This window comes from Furipterus horrens, unplaced genomic scaffold (assembly GCF_987537825.1).
Source record: "Furipterus horrens unplaced genomic scaffold, mFurHor1.1.pri manual_scaffold_8, whole genome shotgun sequence".
NCBI lineage: Eukaryota > Metazoa > Chordata > Mammalia > Chiroptera > Furipteridae > Furipterus > Furipterus horrens.
The window spans coordinates 101,044,831-101,068,307 of record NW_028327178.1 but is presented as its reverse complement, the minus strand read 5'-3'; the positions used below and the strand labels follow the sequence as shown (position 1 = coordinate 101,068,307).

The 23,477-nt window shown below is 47.1% G+C and overlaps 1 protein-coding gene across 1 annotated transcript; it reads right to left on the bottom strand.

The window, feature by feature from the left end:
* Positions 1 to 10,089: 10,089 nt before the first annotated feature.
* SLC2A10 (solute carrier family 2 member 10) lies at positions 10,090 to 23,295 on the bottom strand. The gene is made up of 5 exons (XM_090286510.1): positions 23,215 to 23,295; positions 16,222 to 17,505; positions 15,533 to 15,655; positions 14,457 to 14,592; positions 10,090 to 12,430 (listed from the first exon to the last, which is right to left on the bottom strand). The coding sequence occupies exons 1-5, from the start codon at positions 23,216 to 23,218 to the stop codon at positions 12,352 to 12,354; spliced, it is 1,626 nt and encodes a 541-aa protein (XP_090142636.1). The 5' UTR covers positions 23,219 to 23,295; the 3' UTR covers positions 10,090 to 12,351.
* Between the last annotated feature and the right edge of the window lie 182 nt (positions 23,296 to 23,477).

The following is a 23,477-nucleotide window of genomic DNA, read 5'->3' as shown; positions in this document are numbered from 1 at the left end:
GAAAATGGTGTGGCCACTCTCTGGAAAACGGTCTGGAAGTTTCCACATAAAGTTAAACACACTCTTGCCATACGACCCAGCAATTCCACCCCTGGGCGTTTAACCTAAAGAAATGAAAACCTATGTTCATGCAAAAACCTGTACGTGAAAGTTTAGAGCAGTTCATTCGTACGTAATCACCGCAAAGTGGAAACAGCCCAGATGCCCCTCACTGGGGCTGAAAAAACAAACTGGGACATCCCCACAGGGGACTGAAACTCGGCAACAGAAAGGAGTAAGTTATGGGTAGGTGTAACAACATGGGTGAATCTCAAAAGCATTATGCTGAACAAAAGAAACCATTCTCAAAAGGCTATCTGCTATTTGACTCATTTCTATGACATTCTATAAAAGGCAACACTTCGTGGGCACAGAGCAGCTCAGGCATTGCCAACAGGCCTCTGTGGTTTTCTTGCTCTTTTCCTTATGGTGACAAGGTGGCTGCTGCAGCTCCAGACATTCTAACTACATTCAAAGATAGGACAGACAGAAGAGATGTTTCTCATCCTCTTTTCCTATCACACAGGAAAATTTCTCCCAGAACAGCCCAGGAGAAAGTCGTTTACATCTCATTGGCCAGAACCTGGGCATAGGCCCACCTATAAACCAACTGCCGGCAAAAGAGAATGACTCAGACCATCACAATTGACCCCTTAAGCTAGGGGTAGAGTGTCTCTTGGAGCACCTTGCATCTGTTCTATGCTGGAACAAAGTTCTTATAGCCAGGCAGAAGGGAGGACCCCTGTCAGGCAGACAAGCCTCAGCACAGGCTTTTATGTGTTATCTTCAAATAAGGTTAGATCCAAGTCGCAGAGAAGCACCGCCAGAACCGGAAGCAGAAGAGATTATAGAAAATCATTAAACTTGGGTCCTGCTATCCGCCCATGTGAGTTACTGTTTTTACATTGTGTGTGTGTATGTGGGTGGGTGTGTTAGAGGCAAATGAGTTTTAAAAGTAAGCTCGTACGAGTGACTTCAATTTTGGGAACTTCTGGGGGCATTTTTTTTCCTTTCTCTCTTTTTTCTTTCTGGTTTTTCATTATAGAAAGACCTAGTTCAGGCTTTTTCTTTTTTTTTTAATCTCCGAGAGTCCCTGCTTAATCCTGGCAACAGCCCTGCACGCTGGGTTTATTATCCCTGTTGCAGAGATGGGGACGTGATCGGGTGTCGGAGGCGTGCTCCTCACCACCACCATCACCTATGGAGAAATGCTCAGAAAAGGAGCCTGTATTTCATTTAAAAGGTTGGTCGACTGGACCAAGATGGAGCCAAGATTTGTCCTTGTCACTCACAGAGGACCCCTAATATTTTCCCCTCCACCCCTGGACCCTCAAAATTACAGCCTCAGAGGGCTGCGGCTGTGAAAAACACTTCATTAGATGCTTGGTGCGCCCTCGTGCGTCTCTATAGTGTAATAACACCATAGGAATTTTAAAACAATAGAAACAGTAACGATGATAATAGCGGCTGTTAATACTTACTGAGCGCTGATGTACCAAGCGATGTATTAAGGAATTTAAAAGCATCAAGTGTTTTCTTTGGAAGAAGTCATATATGCCTACTGTCAAAAGAAAAAGTTCACACAGCACGCAAAGGCAGACATTGAAAAGTTATCTCCCTCGCACCCCGCCCCGAGCACGCTGTGGGAAGGGTGCCGCCCAACTGCTGGGCAGTGCACAACCTGCCCAGCCCTGCGCTGTGGTCCTGAAAAGGGTCTGTGTGCAAATGTACCCGTGGGATAAATGCTTAGACATAGAATTGCATGTGTATGCAGCCCTTTTCAGGGGCAATTCGTGGGACTTTGAATCATAGCTGTTGCACTGTGGTTGCCATGGCAAACGTTTCATCCACTTTTTTTTTTTTTTTACTCACTAAACTATGATTGAGCACCTACCAGACGCAAGGCATGAAGTCCCACAGGAGACCGCAGTATGAGCAGACTCACTGCATCACATGGATACGATCTGAAGTTCTCTGGGAGGCAGAGAGGCTGCGGCCCACCCCTGCCCTGGGAAGGTCACCCTTTGTCTGTGCCCTGCTGCCCCAGGAGCTCATTCCTGGAATGTGATCCAACAAGCAGCCAGACCCTGGCTGGTAAGGGCAGCTCCTCTGAGAGCGGCAGGTGCAGCCAATGGGAAAACAAGGGCTGTGGAGTCAGACGCACGTGGGGAGGACACCCAGCTCTGACATCCAGTGTGTGTGACATTGAGCAGGCTTCGTGTCCTTGCTGAAACCCGAATTTCCTTATCTATAAAGTCTGGATAATAACAGTTACTTCAAAGGTGTCAAGGAAAACAAGCTGCTTCAGAAATATTTGTTGAATGGATAGATCAATGAATCTCTTGATGGGAGTTACGCAAAGGAGACACTTAAGACCTGGCAGGTCTCAGATTAAATGTCTAATTTCTCCTCCGGAGATAGGATTCCTCCTCTTTCTGTGTCAGCCAGGTCTCTGGATTGAAAGTGAAAGAAAAAATAAACTAAACTGAACTGGCTTAAAAGAACAAAAGAAATGTATCAACTTACATATCTAAAATGTTCATGGAGGGGTCCGATTTTGGACAGGAGACACCCACACAACATCACCAGGAATCTATTTCATTGCTTGTCCTCACTCTGCCTTCGGTCCTAGCCTCACCTCAACCAAGCTCTCCTTGCTGGTAGCAGACACAGCTCTAGGCACACATCCTAGTTCCTCAGCAATCAGTTAAAAAGAAAAAAAAAGACAGTCTCTCTCATGAGATTTAAAAATAATTCCCAGGACGAAGCATTCTTGGCTCTGACTGGCTTAGCTTTGGTCATGCCCCCATCTTTGAACCAATCACTGTAGCCGGGAAGCACTGTAGCTAGGAAGGTAGGGGATGAAATGCCCTCATTGGCCCACCAGGAGATGGGGTGGGTCACCAAAGAGAGCTTCCTCAAGAACTATCACCTTGAGGGTGAACAGGAGTTCAAGATTATGGCTGCTCAGCCTTTGCAAGATGATGGATTACTACCAGTAGCAACAGGAATTGGCTCTAGAGTGTGTCATGGGTGTGAAGTTTTCCAGGGACAGGTTCTGAGTCCCACAGAAGCAGCTGGCCTAGGATCGCCTGAAATCCCCAATGGGAGGAAGACCTGCAAATGTGAGGGATCAAGTGGAGATGTCAGGGATCTGTGGGCAAAATTGACAGTGGCCAGGTAGAGGAGACCCAAGGCCTGAGTCTGCGGAAGTTCATTCAGAGGTTCCCAGCAGGGGAATTGCCAAGAAATGGCCCCCCAAATGCACCCTTACAAGAGAAGAAATAGGCTGCAAACCCCCACTGAGTCTAGAAAGCACGATGCCACATCCTCACAGCACCAGCCAAGTAAAGCCTTCACACCCCTTACCCCTCTTTGGAGTCAGGTTGTGGGGGGAGAGAGGAGAAGAATTGGAGGGGGGAAGGAGAAAGATGTGACAATAATGAAGTTGAAAATTTTGACATGACCTTTTAATTACTGAACTTAGACTGCTGTTACACTTGGAAGTGACTGGAAGACATTTTATTGTTCTCATCATACTGTCTTTATCGTTATCTAAGACTGAGCAGAAAAGCTATGGAGACCATCCAGTAGCTCATGCAGAGCCAGATAAAGAATTATCCCACGAGTGTGTTTGAAGGGATGGTTGGAGGGAAAAGAGTTGAGGCCTGCACCTCTGACTTCCGTCTTTCAGTGTCCCAGAAGGTCAGCCTGCACCCAAGCTCAAAGACACATCGATGGCAGTGGGTGGTCCCTCTTGGTTTCCCACATTCAGGCTTCAGATCAGGTGGTAGGAAGGGTGAGCCTGGGAGGCTGGAAATCTCAGGTGCGAACAAGAGGGTCACATTGTAATTGTCTTCAAAAATCACCCTCCCGGTGGAGTCAGAGAAGTTAGTGTGGCCATTGGTGGGAATTAAGAAAGCTTTTAATGCTGTTCAGGTCTGAAGATGATGGTCAAAATCAATGAAGAGCTTATCTGGGGCTAAAATCTTATACTTCCTGCCAAGAGCTACCTGATCTGGTTGCGTAACAGTTGGAAGACTGTCAAGAATATAATGAAAACTTGCTGCGTGCCCAGCACGGTGCAGATAAACGTCAGGGAGAAGGTGACAAACAGTGGCATCCAGATGCAGTGCGGCCATCATCTCCCATCTCATGACTTGACATCTGATTGACAGGTGGCCTCAGAGAGAGCTTTTTGGATCATATCTCAGTAACCACCAACCTGCCCTTCAAACCCAGAGATGTAGGATGACGTTGGGCCCCAGATCTGGAAGAACTTAGCAACTTCATAGTTGCCAAGTGAAGGGGAAGAAATATGCACACAGAGAAACCAGAAAAGCATAAAATGATGGGGAGAAAGAAAGAAAATGAAAACACTCCGTTTCCACTGGCAGATACAGTCTTTGCCAGGAAAACGAAAGTTGACTTGGTAAGCACATTATTCAATTTTCTACACACTCAGAAGTGAAGAAAAGCTAGACACTGGAGAAATTGCTGACACAGTTCTTAACATTGGCAAAGACAATATGTTTATGAACTCAGCTTCATGTGAAATACTTGATAGTATAAAGAGGTAAAGCCTTCCATGTTTTACATACCGTGTGATCCCAATGATGTGAAAATATCTACCTACGCAAATACCTATCTTCATTTCTAACTAGCTTGGTTTATATTCATAGACAAAAGATTAGATGAATATATACCAAATTGTGTTTTGTTAACTAGTAGGACATGGGGAGTTCTTTATTTTTTATCTTTATATTTTTCAGTGTTTAAATTTTTTTCTAAAGTAAAAAGTGGATTCTTAAATAATTTTTTCACCTAACTAGTCCCTTTGTTATTGAAACAAGACATATGCACCTAAACTCCATGAGCGCACACACAGTGTAGAAGGTTCTGAATGGGGAATTACTCTCCTCTTCCATCTTTGCAACTCTTCCAGGCCCCACTGCTTTGTCATGCCTACTGTTAGAATTATTTGTATCTACTTTTTTTTTAGGTTGTTACCATTAAATATGTATACCAGGAATGAAAAGCTTAGTAGCAAACCAAGGGGTTCAAGCCACATGTAACAGGAAGAGCTGCTACTCTGCGCCACCTGGTGTCTGCACTTGAGAATTGCAGGCCCTATCTTTTTCAAGAGAAGGCAGAAATATCCCAAATTTCAAAAGTTAGCAACTAACAAATGATTGTCTAACCACTACGCTGTACACTTGAAACAAACATAATAATATTGAAAGTAAACTTTAACAGGAAAAAGTTGCAAATAACTAAAAAGTTTTTTAAATATCTGGACCAAATAGAACACATTTGAAGAGCAGCTTCTGTAGCATTGTGGCCTCTGCGTTAAGAATTAAATGTAGAGTGAATTTTTCTTAAATCCTCAACCTTAAATGTACACTGATGAGAGATGAAGAATTCCGTTCTCATACATTCCCTCCACTGCCTCTTCTTCCTTTTGCTTCCTTGCTTTTATTAGTTATATCACTGCTTATTCTACCAGTAGCCTTGATGACTTCATATATTTACACTCCATTAAACAATTTTTGTCAGCTTTTAACTGCATCTATAATGCAGGAGAAAGAGAGCATCTTTTTTAAAACCTCTTTAGTGCTAATGATTACCCTTTATTATGTATCCACAACATTCCAGCCACTTTACATTTACTCATTCATTCAACGAATATTTGTTAAGTGTCTACGTATGTGCCAGATGCTGTTCTGCATGGAGGAAGATACAGTGGTAAACAAAGCAGACAAAATAGGCTGCCTTTGTGGAACTTATGTTTTAGCAGGGTATATGGATAAGAAGTTACAAATCGGAGAGCTATGTAGCATGTTAGAGAGTGGTAGGGCCAAGGTGGACCGATGAGGCAGGGAATGTGGAATGTGCATTTGTGTGCATGTACTGTACATGTGTGTGCATGTTTAGCTACGGTGCCAGGGAAGGTCTTCCTGAATAACAGGAAGACGCAAGGGAGTGGGCCATATGAGTATCTGTCGTGGGCACATGCCCACCACAGGGCACAGAAAACTGAGGATGGGAGGCAGAGTGTGTCAGAGGCGTTGGAGGGGAGAAAAGATGAGGTCAGAAAGGAAAGGCCTGCAACCATGGAGGGCCTGAGAAGTGGTGACGAATGCTCCCCGAGTAAGACGGGAGCCATGAGATTAGCTCAGAAGAGTGACATGGACTGACTTAGGTTTTTAAAGGGTCCTCTGGTTGCTGTGTGGAGAACAGATGAGAGGGCAAGAACAGAAGTAAGGAGATCGTTAGAAGGACGTTGCAACAATCTCATCTAGGTGAGAAGTCATGGTTGCGGCAGTGATGGGGATGGAGGAGGTGATGGGAAAGGTCAAATTCAGCCGAGCCTGCAGAATTTGCTGACAGATTGGATGCGAGAGAGAGAGAGCGAGGAGTCAGGGATGCCTCCAAGGTTTTGATCTAACTTGTGTCATCTGTCATGAGAGATACAAGTTTAGGTGGATATATACCAAGATGTTGTTAGTGATTATATTCAGTGATGATATGGGTTTGTTTTTTTTAAAAGTTTTTACCTATGTTTCTAACTATTATCTATTTTGAAAGCAAAAACTGTATTATTATTATTGTCATTATTATTATTTTAAGGTTTTTAGGCATGGCAAGGGTGTACTCAGTATGCAGTAAAAACACTTCCTGCCTGGTTAGATTTTGTATTAGTCAGCACTTGCTGCATAACAAACAACCCCATAATTTTCAATTAGCATTCTTTCTCACTTTCAGATATGTGAGCTGCCTGGTACAGCTGTGCATCTGGCTGCAGGTCAAGTTCAGGTGTGTAGCAGGTTTGTCATTCTGTGGACTGAGGCCTGCTGTTATGGTAAATTTTGGAAGTTCCCAAAGAAGTGAGAGGAAACACCCAATGCCTCTTAATCTCCAGGCTGGGAACTGGAACCTTGTGGCTTCAGCCCACATCCTATTGGCCAAAGCAAATCATGTGGACAAGAACAGCATCAACGAGGCCACAAGGTATACTCTGCTGAGAGTGTTGAAGGAGTAAATAGTTACTAAACAATAATCTAATATACCACAGCTTCACTTCAATCTTTATTGTTTATAGTAATTTTACTAAGATTTTTAAATTTTTATGACATATTTTATGTTTATTGTTGAAATTTTTGACAATCCAGAAAAACATTATCAACCAAAATAAAATCCCTTCTTATTCTACTACTTAGAGATAAGCATTGTTAGTATTTTGTTGACTAGCCATACAGAACAGGAAATTCATGGACATCTAAAATTGGTGTTGGCTGCATCATTGAGACAATAATGGCCATTTAGCACTGGGTTTAACTTTGACTTCTGGAAAGTCAAAGAGAGAGTCACCCAGCCATGAGTCATTAGAGGTTCAGTAATCACAGTGGTTTCTATCCATCTAATCAATGAGACATACAAGGCATGTTATTCCCCTTCTATACTTGCAGTTGTAGAAAAATCTCTTTATTGCTTTAGGTATTAAAACCGTACCGATCAGCTTAACATAAATGTAATATTTATTATTGCAAGAATAACATGCTACAGAGACAGCTTTTGGGATCACATCTCAGGAACCAGCAACCCAGCCTGGGATGACATCGGACTCCAAATCTGGAAGACTTTAGCAACTTTGTAGTGCCAAATCCAATGGGAACACACACAGAGACTGTGAAAGCTATTGACTTTATGTGCAATAACAATCATTAAAGAGCCTCAACTTTGTCACAGAAAAGAAAGAATTCAAATGAACACTGAGACTGTATAAAGTAGATAATTTAGGAAGACCTAAATTTGAGTCAACAAATGTTTTAATACAATTTTAATACATGGTAGAGCTAAGTGGATTATAAAATAATCCTGAAATGTGTGTAGTATTTGGGTGGGCTGCCATTCATCTCATTAAGTAAAACAATTTTTAAGAACTAAATTTGATTTAGGTATTTAATTTCATCTACAGTATGAAGCTTTCAACCTAACAACCTACTTGGGAACTTTTCGCATCTTGTGAGGATCAATTAAAAGCAGAATGTCAGCTTTTCCATTTCAGATTTCATGAAGAGGAAAAACTCCAAATCCATGTACCAAACCATCCATGAAAATTCTTTTCTATCCTGGACAGGACCCAAGGTGCGGGGGTCTGGAAACACTTTCAGAGCATGGCTCTGGGAAAATTTTGTGCTTCGTGTCAAAATTCCACCCTCCTCCTATGCCACAGATGAAAAAATATTTGCTCTGGAAAGCAAAATGAACAAATACGGAAACTGAGTCTGGCCCTGAGTCAGAGTGGGGTCTGGGGGCAGCCTTTGGGCAGGGGAGCACTGCCCACATCTGGGGGGGGGGAGTTTCAGGGGATCCCCACTCTCTATGGATGCACTGTCCTTTACAGTTTGGAAAGGGATTTCCCATATGTTATCTCAATCAGTTGTTCTCAAACCTTTGAGGTTGGGCCTGCCAGTGCTCCCGTTTTACAGATGAGAAAACTGAGGCTCATAGAGGCAAAACTAGCAAGTAGCCAAGGCAGAACTCAAACCTGGTGTCCTGGCTGTGCATGTGCACTTTCTGAGCCCTCCGCTTGGGCCAGGTCACCTCCTTTCTATGTAGCCCATCGTACCCCCACCTCTGCCTCCTGCAGCTCCTCTGAGATCATCTTTGTGCCAGGGAACCTCATGATCCTCAATCACATCGGAACCAACACGTAAGTAAAACCTATGATGAACGCCCGGGCAGATCGCCCATCTGTACAACAGGTTGAAAGGCAAATCACTTGAAGGAAAAGCATTCAGAAAGCAGTCTGTATCCTGCACTTTGGCAAAGAGCAGGCAGGTGCTGAGTGCTGGGCACACGTGTGAAAGCGCTAAGCACAGACCAGGGTTTGAAGTGATTCTGGAGTTATCTGGGAGGAGGAGAATTTCCCAGCATTCCACCCTGCAGATCAACGAACAGACCACGTCTCTTTCCTGATAGGCGCTGAAGACCTCTGAGTATCTAGTCGTCACTCCAAATTAAAACGAATTTTTGATGCCCCCCTTTCTGAACTGCCACCTCTCCCTTGCTCTCATTATCCTCCTCATTTTGAGCACCTACTATGAGCCCAACCTTGAACTAGTGATGGACACGCAGCATCTCTAAATAGTAAGTACTCTTGTCGCCGTTACACAGACGAGCAATTACCCAAGTCACACGCCTAAATGTGCCAATATGTTTGAAGACCTGCAAGTCTTTTTCGTTCACATTCAGTAACACCCCTCCTATTTAAATCAAGCTGCCTGGTTACTCGGTTTGCTTGGTACTGATTTCCAAAAGCCGCAACTCTGTAAGGAGATTAGGCTGGGAGCCTCAAAACCCCAGAGGAAAGGAGTATGTCAGAGGGAAAGGCACCAAGAACTGAGTCACAAATTACAGGTCATGATTTAACTGCAGGTGTGTTTTGTTGAGCTTAAAAGCTATTTTTAAATTAAGTATCAACTGACACTATTTAAAAATCAGGAAATTTTGCACTGAAGTCTGAAGTTCTGGATTTCCTTGCAAATTGAGATGGACAGGCCATACTGGGCTCACATTCTCACTTGGCAGCCACCAGCTGGAACTGACTAGCAGCCCGCCCTTTTAGACAGGGCCATTGTTCTCCCATTTCCACAGACCACACTGCTCCCTACTGTCTTACACAACAGGCTTACTCTTTTACATTCCCTGCCTGATCTATGGGTTTATGACCCTGATCAAAAGAGGGGAGAATCCACCTTAAGGCTAGAAAAGCATTTCTCCTAGGCTGACAGAAAAGGAGAACTGAGAGAGGATTGGGAGTCCCTGGGGAGAGAATTTGATTCAAAGGAGCCCCAAGGACAGATTTTAGCAGTGATGTACTGGCAAGTGTTTAACTGCTCTCCAGGGGGAAATGTGTGTGTGTGTGTGTGTGTGTGTCAGTTTTACAGGGATGAAGAATGTGTTTGTTACACAAAACTTACAAATTTATAAATAATATAAACATTTTACTAAAAATAACCTTTATTATAAATTCCATATTGCCAATTAATTTTCACAGAACGTTTATTATTTTTTGCCAAACTCTTGGATGCACAAACAACTATTATTGCCACTGAGCCATGACTGGACAAAATGAGACTGTGAATAATTGCCTGATAACAAGAGGACTGAGAAAGAAGTTGCTCATAAGTGTAAGTCCCAACATGGAGGCTGGTCGAAATTTCTGTTCATGTTAACGAGCCAGAAGAAAGTAAAACAATGAAGACGTATGTCAGAATGCCTTCATCAATTACGTGAGCAACTTGCTTGCTGAACTGGACAACAGCTCACATTCTGGAGCAATATTTCCTCGGTTTTTTTGTGCCACTCACAAGGTACTCGCTCTTGACACAACAGACTTACTTTTAAGCTTAATTTGCACTATTAACATTTTAGCCATCACGTTCTTAAGACAGTAAAGTCAACGAAACAATAAACCAAGCCCTGATTTGTAATGTTCCCCAATCTCTGTGGTGCAAATACACGCCCCATGGCCAGTTTCAAATGACCGATGTGACATCACTGAAGATGGAATCAGGAAGAAACGCTCAATCGCTCCATGTCCCTCATAAGATACAAGAGACGTAAATAACCCCAAAAGCAAAGATAACAGTAAAATGTAGCAAAATAAAGAATGAGTTTTTAGTATTTATTTCCTTTGTTTTTAATACAATGTATTTAATTATAAGTTCAAGTAATTTAATGTCTTTTAACGGCTGTGTTTAACACCCAGCTTACAAAGATCCTGAAAATTTAATCAGCTCTCACAAGGCAGCTCCTGTCTAATGGGAGGCTAATTACTGTGCGTGTTCTGAGCACGTTTAAAGTCGCTAGGCTAAGCTAGGCTAAGCTATGATGTTTAGTAGGTGAGGTGTATGAGATGCAGTTTTGACTTTATGATGGGTTTATTGGGCTGTAACCATGTCATAAGTCAAGGAGCGTCTGCATCTAGGAAGAAGAGGAGGTGAGCCGAGGGACCAGAGTCCTGTGGGAGCTGTGTCAGCATGCAGGTGGGCAGGCACGGTGACAAAACCGCATCCAATGCCAGCACCCTGAACCTACTCTAGCTCTTGGTTCCCAGCATCCAGGAACTCCTTGCCAGTCCCTTCCTTTAGTGGCCTCTGGCCTGAGCTACCTGTTCAACCTCTATCTGACTCACCTGTTGGGGGACAACCCTTTACAATGTCCCAAAGGTGGGGACCAGGGTACTGAGGTGAACAGATGGCACCCCCACCCCCTGACTAGCTGAATGGGACCAGCTGAAGACCTTCCTGAAGGGAGACAGGGTGAAATACACCCCTAGGGGCATAATCACCCCCCAAAACTGAAGATGCAGAAACTGAAGCTTGAGGGAGTCGTTACCCAAATCAACAGCTGCCAAGAGGTGGAGGCAACGCTGACAACCAGGCTTGTTGGCCCCCAGAGCCGTCTCCTTTCTGCACGAAAAGGCAACCAGCACCATCCTGGAGTTAGCTCCGGCAGCTCATTCCACGCTCTTGGACTCGAGTGCACAGAATTCTGGACTTCTACTGAACTTTCCGCTAATAATGCTTACATCCCCCTAAGAGATGACAAGCAACTTGGGAGCAGGCCCATGTTGAATATTTGTTGTATTACCAGCATTTAGAATTCCAGCTCACTGGTGTCAGAAGAGATCTTAAGAACAACCTGGTTCAGGTGCCCCACTGTACATATGGGGAAACTGAGGCCCATGGTCATGGAGCAAGGACACCAGCAGAATCAGGACTAGAACTCAAGCCTCTTGGGTTGCTGGTTAATGGTAAATATCCTGAGTAAGAGAATTAGAGGGGTAAACAACACTGATATCCAAGAGCCAAAAAGCAGGCTTCTGCCTCGCTGAAAAGTCCCAACCAGACAAAAAAAGAAAGCAGAGAATATGGATTTAGGGGTGATTGCAGGAGAGACTTCCTGCCAGGACTGGTACCCCAGAGATTCTTTGAGAAAGCCCAGGGAACAGTGGAAACGCCATTAGATGTTCTCATTATAAATACTACACAGATGTGCAGAATCAACAGGGAACTTCAGGCAAGAAGGCAGCTTCTCAGAAATCCTCAGCTTGAGATGCAACATGAAAACTTTGGGGTTCTTGGACTTTCATCCTTTTCACCCGAGCACAAAAGACCTCCAGAGCAGAGGTCAGTTTCAAAGGACCACCTAGAACTTGAGGTCTGGGGCCCAGGCAAGCAGGAAGCTGGAGACTGTCTGCTACAACAATAGTTCCAGCATTTTCCAAGCAGATAAGACTCCTCAGGAGGCCGCAGAGACCTTGATGCGGCTGTACTGGACACCAGATGTGCTCTGCCTGTGGCCAAAGCTGGGGGCGAACCTGTCAAGCAGAGGTGAGTAGTCAGCGGGTGGCAGGGCCTGGGAGCCTTCCTGGAGGAGACGGGAATGGAACATCCCCTGGGACCCCCCCATCCCATTCGCACTGCCCTCCTACCAGTCCCTTCCTACTTCCTGCTTTAATATGCATTTCCATCTTCTGAATTACCCACCTACTCCTCTGCGTCTCCCTGTGTCTGCCCTCTCCCCATGTGCCCCTGAGGCCCCAGGTCCAGCCCGACACTCCCCCTGGCTGCAATCACATCCTGCCTTATCCCAAAGCTGGCTTCCACCTGCCTCTGCCTCCTTCACTCTTTGTTCCAGAGAAGGGATCTGGAATCTTCTCCCAAGAAAGCCAGTATGGCAGAGATCCAGGTAGCTCCTAGTATGTGTACCTACTTTATGTCTAGTAACAACATCCTTGATTTTTAGCTGGGCACATGGCTACCCAGATTACAAACTGTTTCCCAGCTGCCCCCTCCACAGAGGTGCAGCCAGGTTCTGGCCAAAGGGCTATGGGAGAAAGTGACCAGCGAGTCTCTCAGCTTGTGTCCTCCTCTCCCCCTTCCGCTTGCAGGAATGTGGTGGGTGTTTCAGTGTCATGGGCCACGTGAAAAAGGGAACAAGAGCAACAAGAGAGATGAAGCCTAGGTCTCCGGATGACCTCCTGGGGCCCCGGACCCCATCATTTGGACTATTCTAATCAGCCACATCTATCTCCTAACTAATACAGTGGGGTTGCTGAGGGGCTTGCAGAAGGTGTCACCTAACTAACTGGGGGTGTTCAGCTGGCAGAGGACACTCTGGGGTGGGGTGGACTAGGTCAGAAGTTTATACATTAGACTAATTCTGTATCCCTTCAGGGGCCAGGGTGGGATGTGGCTTGGCAGATCACTGCAGGGAGGCAATTTCTAATTCAATATTAGAATGATTTATTTTTCCAATCTTTTAGGGCCTCCTAGGAACAGACTGGGCAGGCAGCTGGCAACCCCCCTTTACTACAAGAGGCATTTGCCAAAACGTTTAGGATTATAGTGCTTTTAGGTCCCTTCTGATGCACCCATTCCTCTCTTCTCCTATTGAACAGCCCAAGGTCCCATAGTACTAAACTTATGAACTCCTCTCTGTGACCTGAAGACCTTATGTGATCTAGCTTCTACCCACTTGGCTTATCTGATATTCTAGCCCTCCTCCCTCTCTTCAGCCCTCCCTCCCTCCCTCTGTCCCAGCCACATTGGCTTTATTGTTCTTTGCATATACCAGACACACTCTGACCTCAGGGCCTTTGCACTTGCTGTTCCCTCTACCTGGAATGCTCCTGCCCTCCCCCCATCGTTACGTAGATGCCTCCTTCTTACTGACTTACATTGCACCTCCTCAGAGAGGCCGTCCCTCTGAACAACCCCATTCTAATTTAGCCACAATCCCCTCCCCCTCTGTGCCCCTCTTCACCAACCGGACCCTCTCAGCTCTGTTTCATTTCTTTCAGGTGTCAGTGCCTAGGTTGACTTGCTTATTTTCTGTCCTTTTCTCCCACTAGAATGGAGGCTTCATGAGGACAAGGGTATTCTCCATCTTATTCTCAGCCACAGAGCCTATGGCCCAGGACACTAGTGGCCTGGCACATAATAGGGGCTTAATAAATACCCACTGAATGAGCAGATTAAGCCCACAGTTCTTTGGATGCGATTTTAATAGACCACAGTGATAATGTTTGGTTTCTCCAAGCTTCTGTGACTCTAAGATTGTCTGCTTTTAGGATTCTCCTCCTTCACAACTGCACCACTTAAAGGTTTCACCTGGGCTTAAAGTCAAAGGAAACTCTGCTGTAGGAAGACACAAAAACTGCTCAAGGAAACCAGTTCTGGTATGAAGACAGGACAAAATGTGCAGCGTCCCCAGGCAGAAAGAGAGGCAAGAAGAAAAGAAAAACACTCTTCTGCAGAGGGAAAGTATGACAGCTTAAGTCCCGCAGTGGAGAGCTCGGGCTGGATGGGACTGTCCCCTGAGGCCCGCCCTGTCCCCCTTACCGTCTCCTCTGGAATTGCTGGTCTATCTCTGCCAACGACTGGCCTTTTGTTTCGGGGACAAATAAGTAGATGAAGCCCAGGCCAAGGACAGCGGTCAGCCCGTACAGCAGGAAGGTCCAGGACAAGCCGATGGTGCCTGGGAACAGGGGAACGGGAGTGTGGGCAGGGCGCGGCCCCCTAGCTGGTTCCAGGTCGCACATCCAAAGGGTTCACCTACAGAGGATTCTCCAGACGGTCGATTTGCATAATAACCAACAACTGTGAGATAAGGACCTTAAAGCAGGAGTAGGACTGGTTGTCCCAGAGACAGGGAGAGGGTCAGGGCTCAGATCCATAAACGCTGACAAGGGCATCTTGTCTTTTCTGGGGAAGCCCCCTCACCGACAACTGAAACGCTAACCGGTGGACTTCGCTCAGGATCTGAAAATGTGAACGGAGGGAAATAACAGTCCCCTCAGCAGTGAAACAGCTGCAGGATGCAGCCTTGGAAAAGCCCAGCTCCGAAAAAGAACCCTCTTCCTTTTTCTGATACCAATTTTCCTTTGGGGAAGGAGTCCACGCCAACTTCCGACCCCTTCTGTCAGTTTCAGAGGCCGTCTCCAGCCCCTGGGTCCAGCGTGGCTTTATGACCCAGGCGTGGCGCCTGGGGGGTGGAGATAACCCTCCAGCCACAGTGATTGGTTCAGGGAATTGGCATGTGACCTTGCTGAGCCAATGAGAAGCAGGCCCAGGTCTTGGGACGATCCGCTGGGAAGGAAAGCTCTCTTCCAGTCTGAGATCTGCCGGCGGCATCTCTGCCACCCTGCGGCGTCTGCCTGAGAATGAAGCCCACGGTGTGGGAGGCGGAGTGGAGAGAGAAGAAAGATGGCCACCACTGTACTGGCGCTTCTGGATCAGCCATGCTTGAAGCCAATGGCTCTTCTTACAAAAATATTCCCTTTTGTTCCTAAACTGGTTCGCATCCGGTTTTCTGTCATTTATACCCAGACCGATAAGGAAGCCCTGGCCCTGTCGGGAGGACATTATTCCCGCACCTAGAAGGAACTGGGTCAAGAAGTTAGGTCGTGAGGACTCACCGATGAGGTCGAGGAAGGAGAGGCTGATGAAGAGATTGGCGGCCCAGTTGAAGCTGTTACAGAAGGCGAAGGCCCTCCCTCGGATCTCCGCGGGGTAGATCTCGCTGAGGACAAGCCAGGTCACTAGGACAGGAGGGCAGGGAGCGCTTCTAGGCTGTGGCCGGGACTGGGGCCCGGCACCCACGGTCCAGCAGACAGCCCTCCATCAGATTCAAACAGTGTCAGGCCCCTGACACCACATTCTCCCCTCCTGCTTCCTCGACTCGACTCTAATAATCCCCTTAGAGGGACCAGCAGTTTTCCCGGGACCCAGGGGATGCCTGGGACACAGGATTTTCAGTGTCTTGGGAAAACCGGGATGGCTGGTCATCCTATTCATTAAATTGCCTTCAAGCAAAGTTTTTTTGAGTGAGCTAGCTATCCAGGAGCAAGATCAGGTATTATGAAGACTGAAACATAAACAATTTGGGGTATTTTTTTAAGTAAAAACTATTACAAACATAAACTCAGGCCCCTGCCCTCAAAAGGAGTGTCTACAAATAAAGGAGGGGCCCTGAAGCTACAGTTTCATTGGCTTCACGGTCAAGGCCCCTCTAAAGTCCTTCTGAAACCTTGAAGGACACCGTCCCCAAGCTTCCCCCTAGGAATGGTAGAAGGCTCAGAGTTACCTGCAAGAAACTCCCACCTACCTGGTCCAAAGCCAAAGGAGAAGGCGCTCACAAAGCCCATCATGCAGACCAGCGCTGTCCAGTGCAGCAGGGCACGCTCTGGGGCAGGAGAAGGCGGTGCGTGGGAGGCGGTGCTTAGGGCTGGCCCAGGAGGGCTTGTGGGGTCCCCAGCTCTGGGGCGATGCCTGGTTTTCTCAGAGGTTGATGAGACTGGCTCCTCTTGGCTCTTGCTGGTTGTTGGCAGTGGATGTGAAGACAAGCCCGTTGGCAGGCCAGAGTCTCCAGGGAGGTTGGAGAGGCTGGTGGCATTGGGCATGGCCAGGCAACTTGGGCCTGAGTCCATGGGCACAGCAAAGCTGACGAGGCCTATGCCGCTGACTGACAGGGCCATCAGGGCACAGCCAGCTAGTAATAGGGCCCTGCGGCCTGCTCGGTCCACTAGCCCCATGGCAGTCAGGGTAGCAGTCACCTTTACAGCGCCAAGCCCCACTGAGGCCAGCACAGCTGAGGACCCCCCACGGAAGCCCACTGAGTGAAAGATGGTGGAGGCATAGCACAGCACATTGGGCTGACCTGTTAGCTGCTGGAAAAGCACCAGCCCCAGCCCCACAGTGGTCCGGCCTCGCATGTTATCCCGTTCCCTGAAGAGGTCCAGAAAGGAGTACCTTGGCCTCCCCAGGTTCAGCTTGGTGGCCTCACCTCCCTGGAGGGGAATGAGGTCCCCGTGGGCTGCAGCCTCATCTGTACCGGCAGGGAGAATGAGAAGGCTGAGGGACTGCAGGAGAGCAGGTGCAGCAGCCCACCCGAACATATGCCTCCATCCCCGGGGTACACTGGCCAGCGCATAGTTGAGTGCGTAAGACAGCAGGATGCCTACAGTAACGCCTGCCTCATAAAGGGACACCAGCATGCCCCGCTGCTGTGGCCCCACCAGCTCTGACACGTAGATACAGCAGGCCATGGAGGACAGGGAGATGGCAAAGCCAGCCGCTGAGCGGCCCAGGACCAGCCAGGCCAGGGAGCCAGCCAGGCCCAGACTGAGGCTGCCTGCCAACAGCACCAAGTTGCTACCAAGGATGGCATGTTTCCTGCCATAGCGATCGATGAGGAAGCCCCCTACCAGGGAGGCAAGGAGAGCCCCCAGGAGCAGGCTGCCCACCAGAAACTCCTGCTCCAAGCAGCTTAGCCCAAAGTCAAGTTGCAGTGGCAGCAGTGCACCCGATATGACTGCCAGTTCATAACCAAAGGTTAAGCCACCCAGCAAAGACACAGAGGCACACAGGGGAAGGAGGGGTGCTGGGTGACCTGGAAAACAAAAGTGACAGGGGCCAAGTTCAGAATGGTTCCTTGCCAGAACTTCCACCCATCCAACCACCCTCCATCTATCAAGTGCTCCATCTATTCATCCAGCTACTCCATCCATCCATTCACTTATTCATCCATCATCCATCAAGCCATCTACTCATCATCCACCATCCATCCACTCCTTCCTTTATCCACCCACTCCTTCATCGATCTACTCTACCCATTTACCTATCTACCCATTTATTGATCCATCTCCATCCATCCATCCTTCATCCATTCACTCCTTCCTTCATCCATTCACACATCTACTTATTGATCAATCTACCCCTCCCTTCATCATATATGTCTCCATTTATCCATCTACTCTACCACGTATTCATCCATTCATTTGTCCATTCATGTACCCCCTTAATTCAGCCAAACATCCCTCTATTTATTGACTCATCTACCCACAAATACATCCCTTCACCCCTCCATCTTTGTATTCCATTCCTTATGTACCCCTACATGCACACACCTGCCGGCCCATCCATCCAGCCATTCACTTAAAAACTTATTTATCTGGCATCTACAATACACCAAGCTGTATTCTTGGGGCTGGCAATACAGTGGTGTTGTCAAGGACCTGACATTCTAGTGGAAAAAAGGCAGATGATGAACGAATAAATATATGGTATAACTTACAGACCAGGGAAAGGGGATTGAGAGTGATGGAGGAATTCTATTTTAAATAGGGAGGTCAGCTAAGGCTTCTCTGAGAGGGAAAATTTGAGCAGAGATGTGACTGAAGTGAGGGTAAGAACAACATTCTAGACAGACGGAACAGCAAGAACCAAGGCCCTGAAGCAGCACAGGTTTTGGTATGTTTGAACAATAACCATTAATATTAACAGCTAGTGCTTATATGGCAGTTGCTAAGTACTTGACCCTGTTTTAGGACCTGAACATGTATTCACTCACTTAATTCCTCATTTACAACAACCTTATTACATTATTATTAGCATCATCCTCCAAGGCTCAGAGAAGCTAAGAAAGTCTCTCATGGTCACAACAGCAAGTAAGTGGCAGAGCTGATGTAGCTAGAGAATGCAGGCTTTTAATCACTGAAGGGCTGGAGCCCAGTGAGTGAGAGTTAGAGGAGATGATGAGGTAGGAGAAGTAGGCAGGGACCAAATCACATAGAGCTTTGTAGGTCATGAGGACAATGATGAATTTCACTGTCAGTGGGTGGAAGCCTTTGAAGGATTGAGCTGGGGAGAGAGATGATCAATGGTAGTCACCAGCCCCTGTGGGTACTGAGCACTTAAAACGTGCCTAATGTGATAAAGGGACTGAATTTTAATTTTATTTAATTTTAATTAATTTAAATGTAAAAATAGTCACGTGTGGCTAGAGGCTACCATATCAGCAGTTCAGTTATACAATTCACTTTGATTTTTTTTTAAAAGGTTTGTTTATTTATTTTTAGAGAGAGGAGAAGAGAGGGAGAAAGAGATGGAGAGAAACAGCAATATGAGAGAGAAACATCAACCAGTTGCCTCTTGTACAGCTGGGGACCAAGCCACAACTGACGCATGAGCCCTGACCGGAAATCGAACTGTTGACCTTTCGCCTTGCAGGACAATGCCCAACCAACTGAGCCACACCAGTCAGGGCTACTTTGTATTCTTAATTTGCATATTTAAACTTAAATATTCCTGGAAGTATCTAGAATAATCCATCAGTATCTGTCTCACCCCAGGCCCTTCATGAGCTGGCCCCAGCCAAACCACCCAGACCTGATAACAACACTCATAACACTATAACCAGATTTATTGAATGTTTTTTCTGGCCCAAATGAGTTACTGCACTTAAAGGACTGCTTTCAGTGCATTAAGAGCAATAACTCATTTGCTTCTCACCACAACTTTTTAAGCTGTGGTTTTGTATTATTTATGAATGAATAAACAATCAGAGAAGTGACTTGCCCAAGGTCAAAAGTAGTAAGTAGCTGTGCCTAGATTCAAAGCCAGGACATCTGGTTCCATGGTCCATTCCCTTCACCACTCCATTAGAAAACCTTGGCATAATATGATTTCAATCTGTTATCTCTTATCTCTGCCTCTCCGCATCTCTGTTAGGCAATTTTTGTGCAGGGGGGAGGAGTTCCATGGGTGAAAAAATGCCTCCCTTTCTGCTCACTCTTCTCCCCATCACCCCTGCCCCCGAGGGAAATAGTCTCCTACCACTCACTGGCTGGCCTTGTCCTACCTCTTCAGGAGTATCAATAAACACCCTGGGGAGATTATGCTGCCCAGGTCCTACTCTGGCTTCACCTCCCTTTGCCCCACCTCCCTCGGTTCTTGGAGTTTACAGCCAGAAAGGAAGGTTCTTCCAGGCCATGTGAGGCAATCTGTTTGCCATATCCTGGGTTCCTCTTGAGGTGAAAGGGAACCAAGCCAAAGGGCTCAGAGCCAAAGTTGACTGTCTACAAGTTTCCCTGGAAAATGCATCAGAACAGATTCTAGTCATAGTGGTAAGAGAATAGCAAAAATAAACATGAAATGAAACAGTCCTAATAAATAGTCATGTACTGAGCATCTCCTCAAGGCAACTTCAGGTGCCTTCTCTCAGTTCCCCTTTGTAACAACACTAGGTGGTAAAGCTACAGTTGTCCCCATTTTACAGACGAGGAAATGGAGGGTCAGAGTGTTCTCACAGCTGAGAAGCAACGGGATCAGGACTCAAACACTGACCAATCCCACTCCCAAACCCACATACTTAAGAGCTTTGCTGAACTGACTTCAAGCAGGAAGGGCCAATCAGAGATACATGGGGCGTGACAGAGAGCAGGGACATACCAGGCAGAGGTGGAGGGGAAGTAAAGCTCTCAGGAAAACCAGACGTCACAAAACAGTGAAATGATACTGTCCCAGGAGCTATGAAGGACAGTCTCAAAGGAGTCAGGGTCATTGTACATCATTCCCACAAGTCTTTCTCAACTTTCCAAGCCACATTTTCACTTCCAACTAACTCTGCATCCTCCCTTCATTTGCTCACACAGTATTGCAGGTTCACTGGTGTGCCCTCCTTATTAAATTGGACAGGACAGGACAGAGACACTCTGTGTCCCCAGGGTGCCAGCTTTGCCCTGACACCCAAGAGGGGCTCAATGAGGTTTTCACTGAAATAACCAATGACTGAGTTGGGGACCAGGGTGGTATCACCAAGTGGCATTCCAGGGGCTGTGTCCAGGACATTTGAACCTAATCTTACGCTACACAGCAATGAGAGGGATCCTGTGACAGCCTAAGTCAGATGGTGTCCTGCTCAAAGCCCTCCAGCACTCCCTCTTCTCTCTGAAAAGAGCCAAGATCCTTACAATGACCTTCAAGGCCCTGCAGCAGCTGCCTCCTCTCACTCTGCTCCTCCAGCCCCATCAGCCTCCTTGGTGTTCCTCCTCACTCCAAGCACATCTCAAGGCTTTTTACCAGCTGTCACCTCTGATAGGGAAGCCTTCCCCTCCATGCCAAGGGTTCCTTCCCTCCTTCCCTCTGCTCTTCGGCCTAACAGCATCTTCTCGTGAGGCCTCTCCTGAACCTCTACTTAAAATTGCAACTTCCCCATAACATCCAGCACTTTGTACCCTCCTTCCCTATTTGTTTTTCTCCGTGGTACTCACCACCATCTGAAATAACTATATATTTTACATATATTTGTTGGTCTCCTGTGCCAGAATGTCAGCCCCAAAGGAACAGGAATTGCTTGTTTGTTCAGCTGTCTCCCTGATGCTAAGGAAAGTATGGGACACATAGTAGGTACTCAATACATGTACATACTTGTTGAATAAATGGATGAATGAATGAACAAACTCTGGGGATGTAGGAAGTCAAGGATCTTGGCTCTTGAGCATCTGGCAAGGTCCAGGGCCTGGAAGGGGCCACGGGCAGGAATAAAGCAAATGCTGACCCCCAAATTAAGACTCTGGAGCAAGAGCTAGAGTTGGTCTACAGTTGTGCGTGGAAGGCTGGATGGTACCATGGTTAAGAATGCAGACTAGAGCCAGAGTGCTGGGCTTCTATCCCAGCTTCTCTTCTTCACAACTGTGACCTTGTGCAGTTCACTTAACCTCTCTAAGCCTCCACCATCTATAGATGAAGAAAATAGTAATACCTGCCTCATATGTCTGCCTACCTTATAGCCAGTGTTAGCTAGTGTGATTCTCCACAGAACAAACCAAAGTTTTTAAAACACAATTCTGTTCATGTCCCACCCAAGCTTCAAACCCTTCTCTACCTTCTTATGTCATTTGGAATAAAATCCAAACTTCTCACCATAGCTTACAAAGTCCTGCATAATCTAGCCCTTGCCCACTGTGCTCCGGCCACACTGGTCTGGACCATCTCACTCCTGCCTCAGGGCCCTTGCACTTGCTGTTCCTTTAATCTGGAAGCCATTCTCTCAGATCTTAGCAGGCCTACTTCTTTTCAGTCTGAGGCTCGTGCAGTCTGTCGCCGCTCAGCCAAAAAGCAGAGACAGCGATTGGATGATAATTAATTATTAATATCAGAGGCCAGCAATTTGAGAAGGTGGCAGGTAAAAGCCCTAACATCGACCCTTCCTTGAGCTTTCAGAAGCAAGTTTGTGTAGGGGAAACGTAGGACTTTGGAAGGGGGAAATTCCAAGGGGGAGGGCAGACATGCTGTTTCTTTTGGGAGTGAGAGGAGGGGGAGCTGAAAGGGGAGTCGGCAGCTCCTGCCCAAGCTGGTTCCCTCTGTCCCAGTGTCATCTCTGTCGGCATTAGCGTTCCTCTCCTCCCAGACACCTGTGGTTTATGGCCAGAGAGGTTACATATCCTCTGGTTGGGAAGGAGAGGTATAAACCATTTACTCTCCAATGTCCTTGGTTAGGGGAGATAACGTCTTGTGATTCACCAGCTGGCTGTAAATTGCTGAAACTGTTTGGCCTTGTTCAATTTTCTTGTCTTAGTTTTCCCATTTCACTGGCCCAGAAACTTTCCTAGCATCTTACTCTCTGTCTCCTAGTTCAGGAGGCCCTCCCTTCCTGCTTCCCTACAGAACCTGCCTCCCTCATCACGGTCACACCACCTCATTCTAGGGGTTCCACTGAGTCCCTGATGTCCGCCACACAGCAGGTGAATGAATGACCCAGTGATTTTTTGAGGCTCTGAATCCAGAGACAAATATAAAAACCTTGGTCCCCCATAGCAACAAAGAAATTCCTTACACCCACACACAGTTCTGCATTCTAATCTCCTCTGTTTCCCTTCTGCTGAGTTATTTCCAGACCCGAGGTTCTGTCTGCTTTGTTAACCGCGCCATCCTTAGGCCTGGTGAACAGAGCGGTTCAATGAATTTATTAATGGATTTTGCTCCTTGTGGAGCCTCTGTTTCTTCATCTGCAGAATAGAACAATTTCACTTGCCTGGGCTTGTTGTAAGGCTCGAAGCCTTTACGAGAGGGCCTGGCCCAAGTGAGCGTTCAATATTAAGTTAGGAGCTCCCCAAGTCACTTTTTTCTGGGCAGAAAGGAGCACGTTAGGAAGTGCGCCCAAGTCCCTTCCCAGCCCCCAGGCGAGGCCTGGTGTGTGGGGCTCGCAGTCCGCCCGAGTGGGCGGTATCTGGGCAGGGTGTGCTGCAAGGGGCGGAGGGCGCTCGTACTGATGGGGTCTCGGGGACTCCCTGGCAGGAAGCGCCTGGTCATGACTTACCCATGGCGAGCAGGACACCCAGGCGTGCTGCGGACGCTGAGAAGCCAGGCGCGCATCCCCGGGCCGGAATCCCCACCGTGGCCTCGGACAAACTTTCTGGCTGGCCCGCCTCCGTCCCTCCCTTTCTGCCTGCCCGCCCCCAGCGCCGCTGCCACGTAGGACAGCCCGGGCCCCCGGTGCCTGGAGGCGTGAGAGAGGGGCGCCCGGGCCTGGCTGGGGCCCTTCACTAGCTGAAGTCCCTGGAGGGATGCTTCCCACTGTCC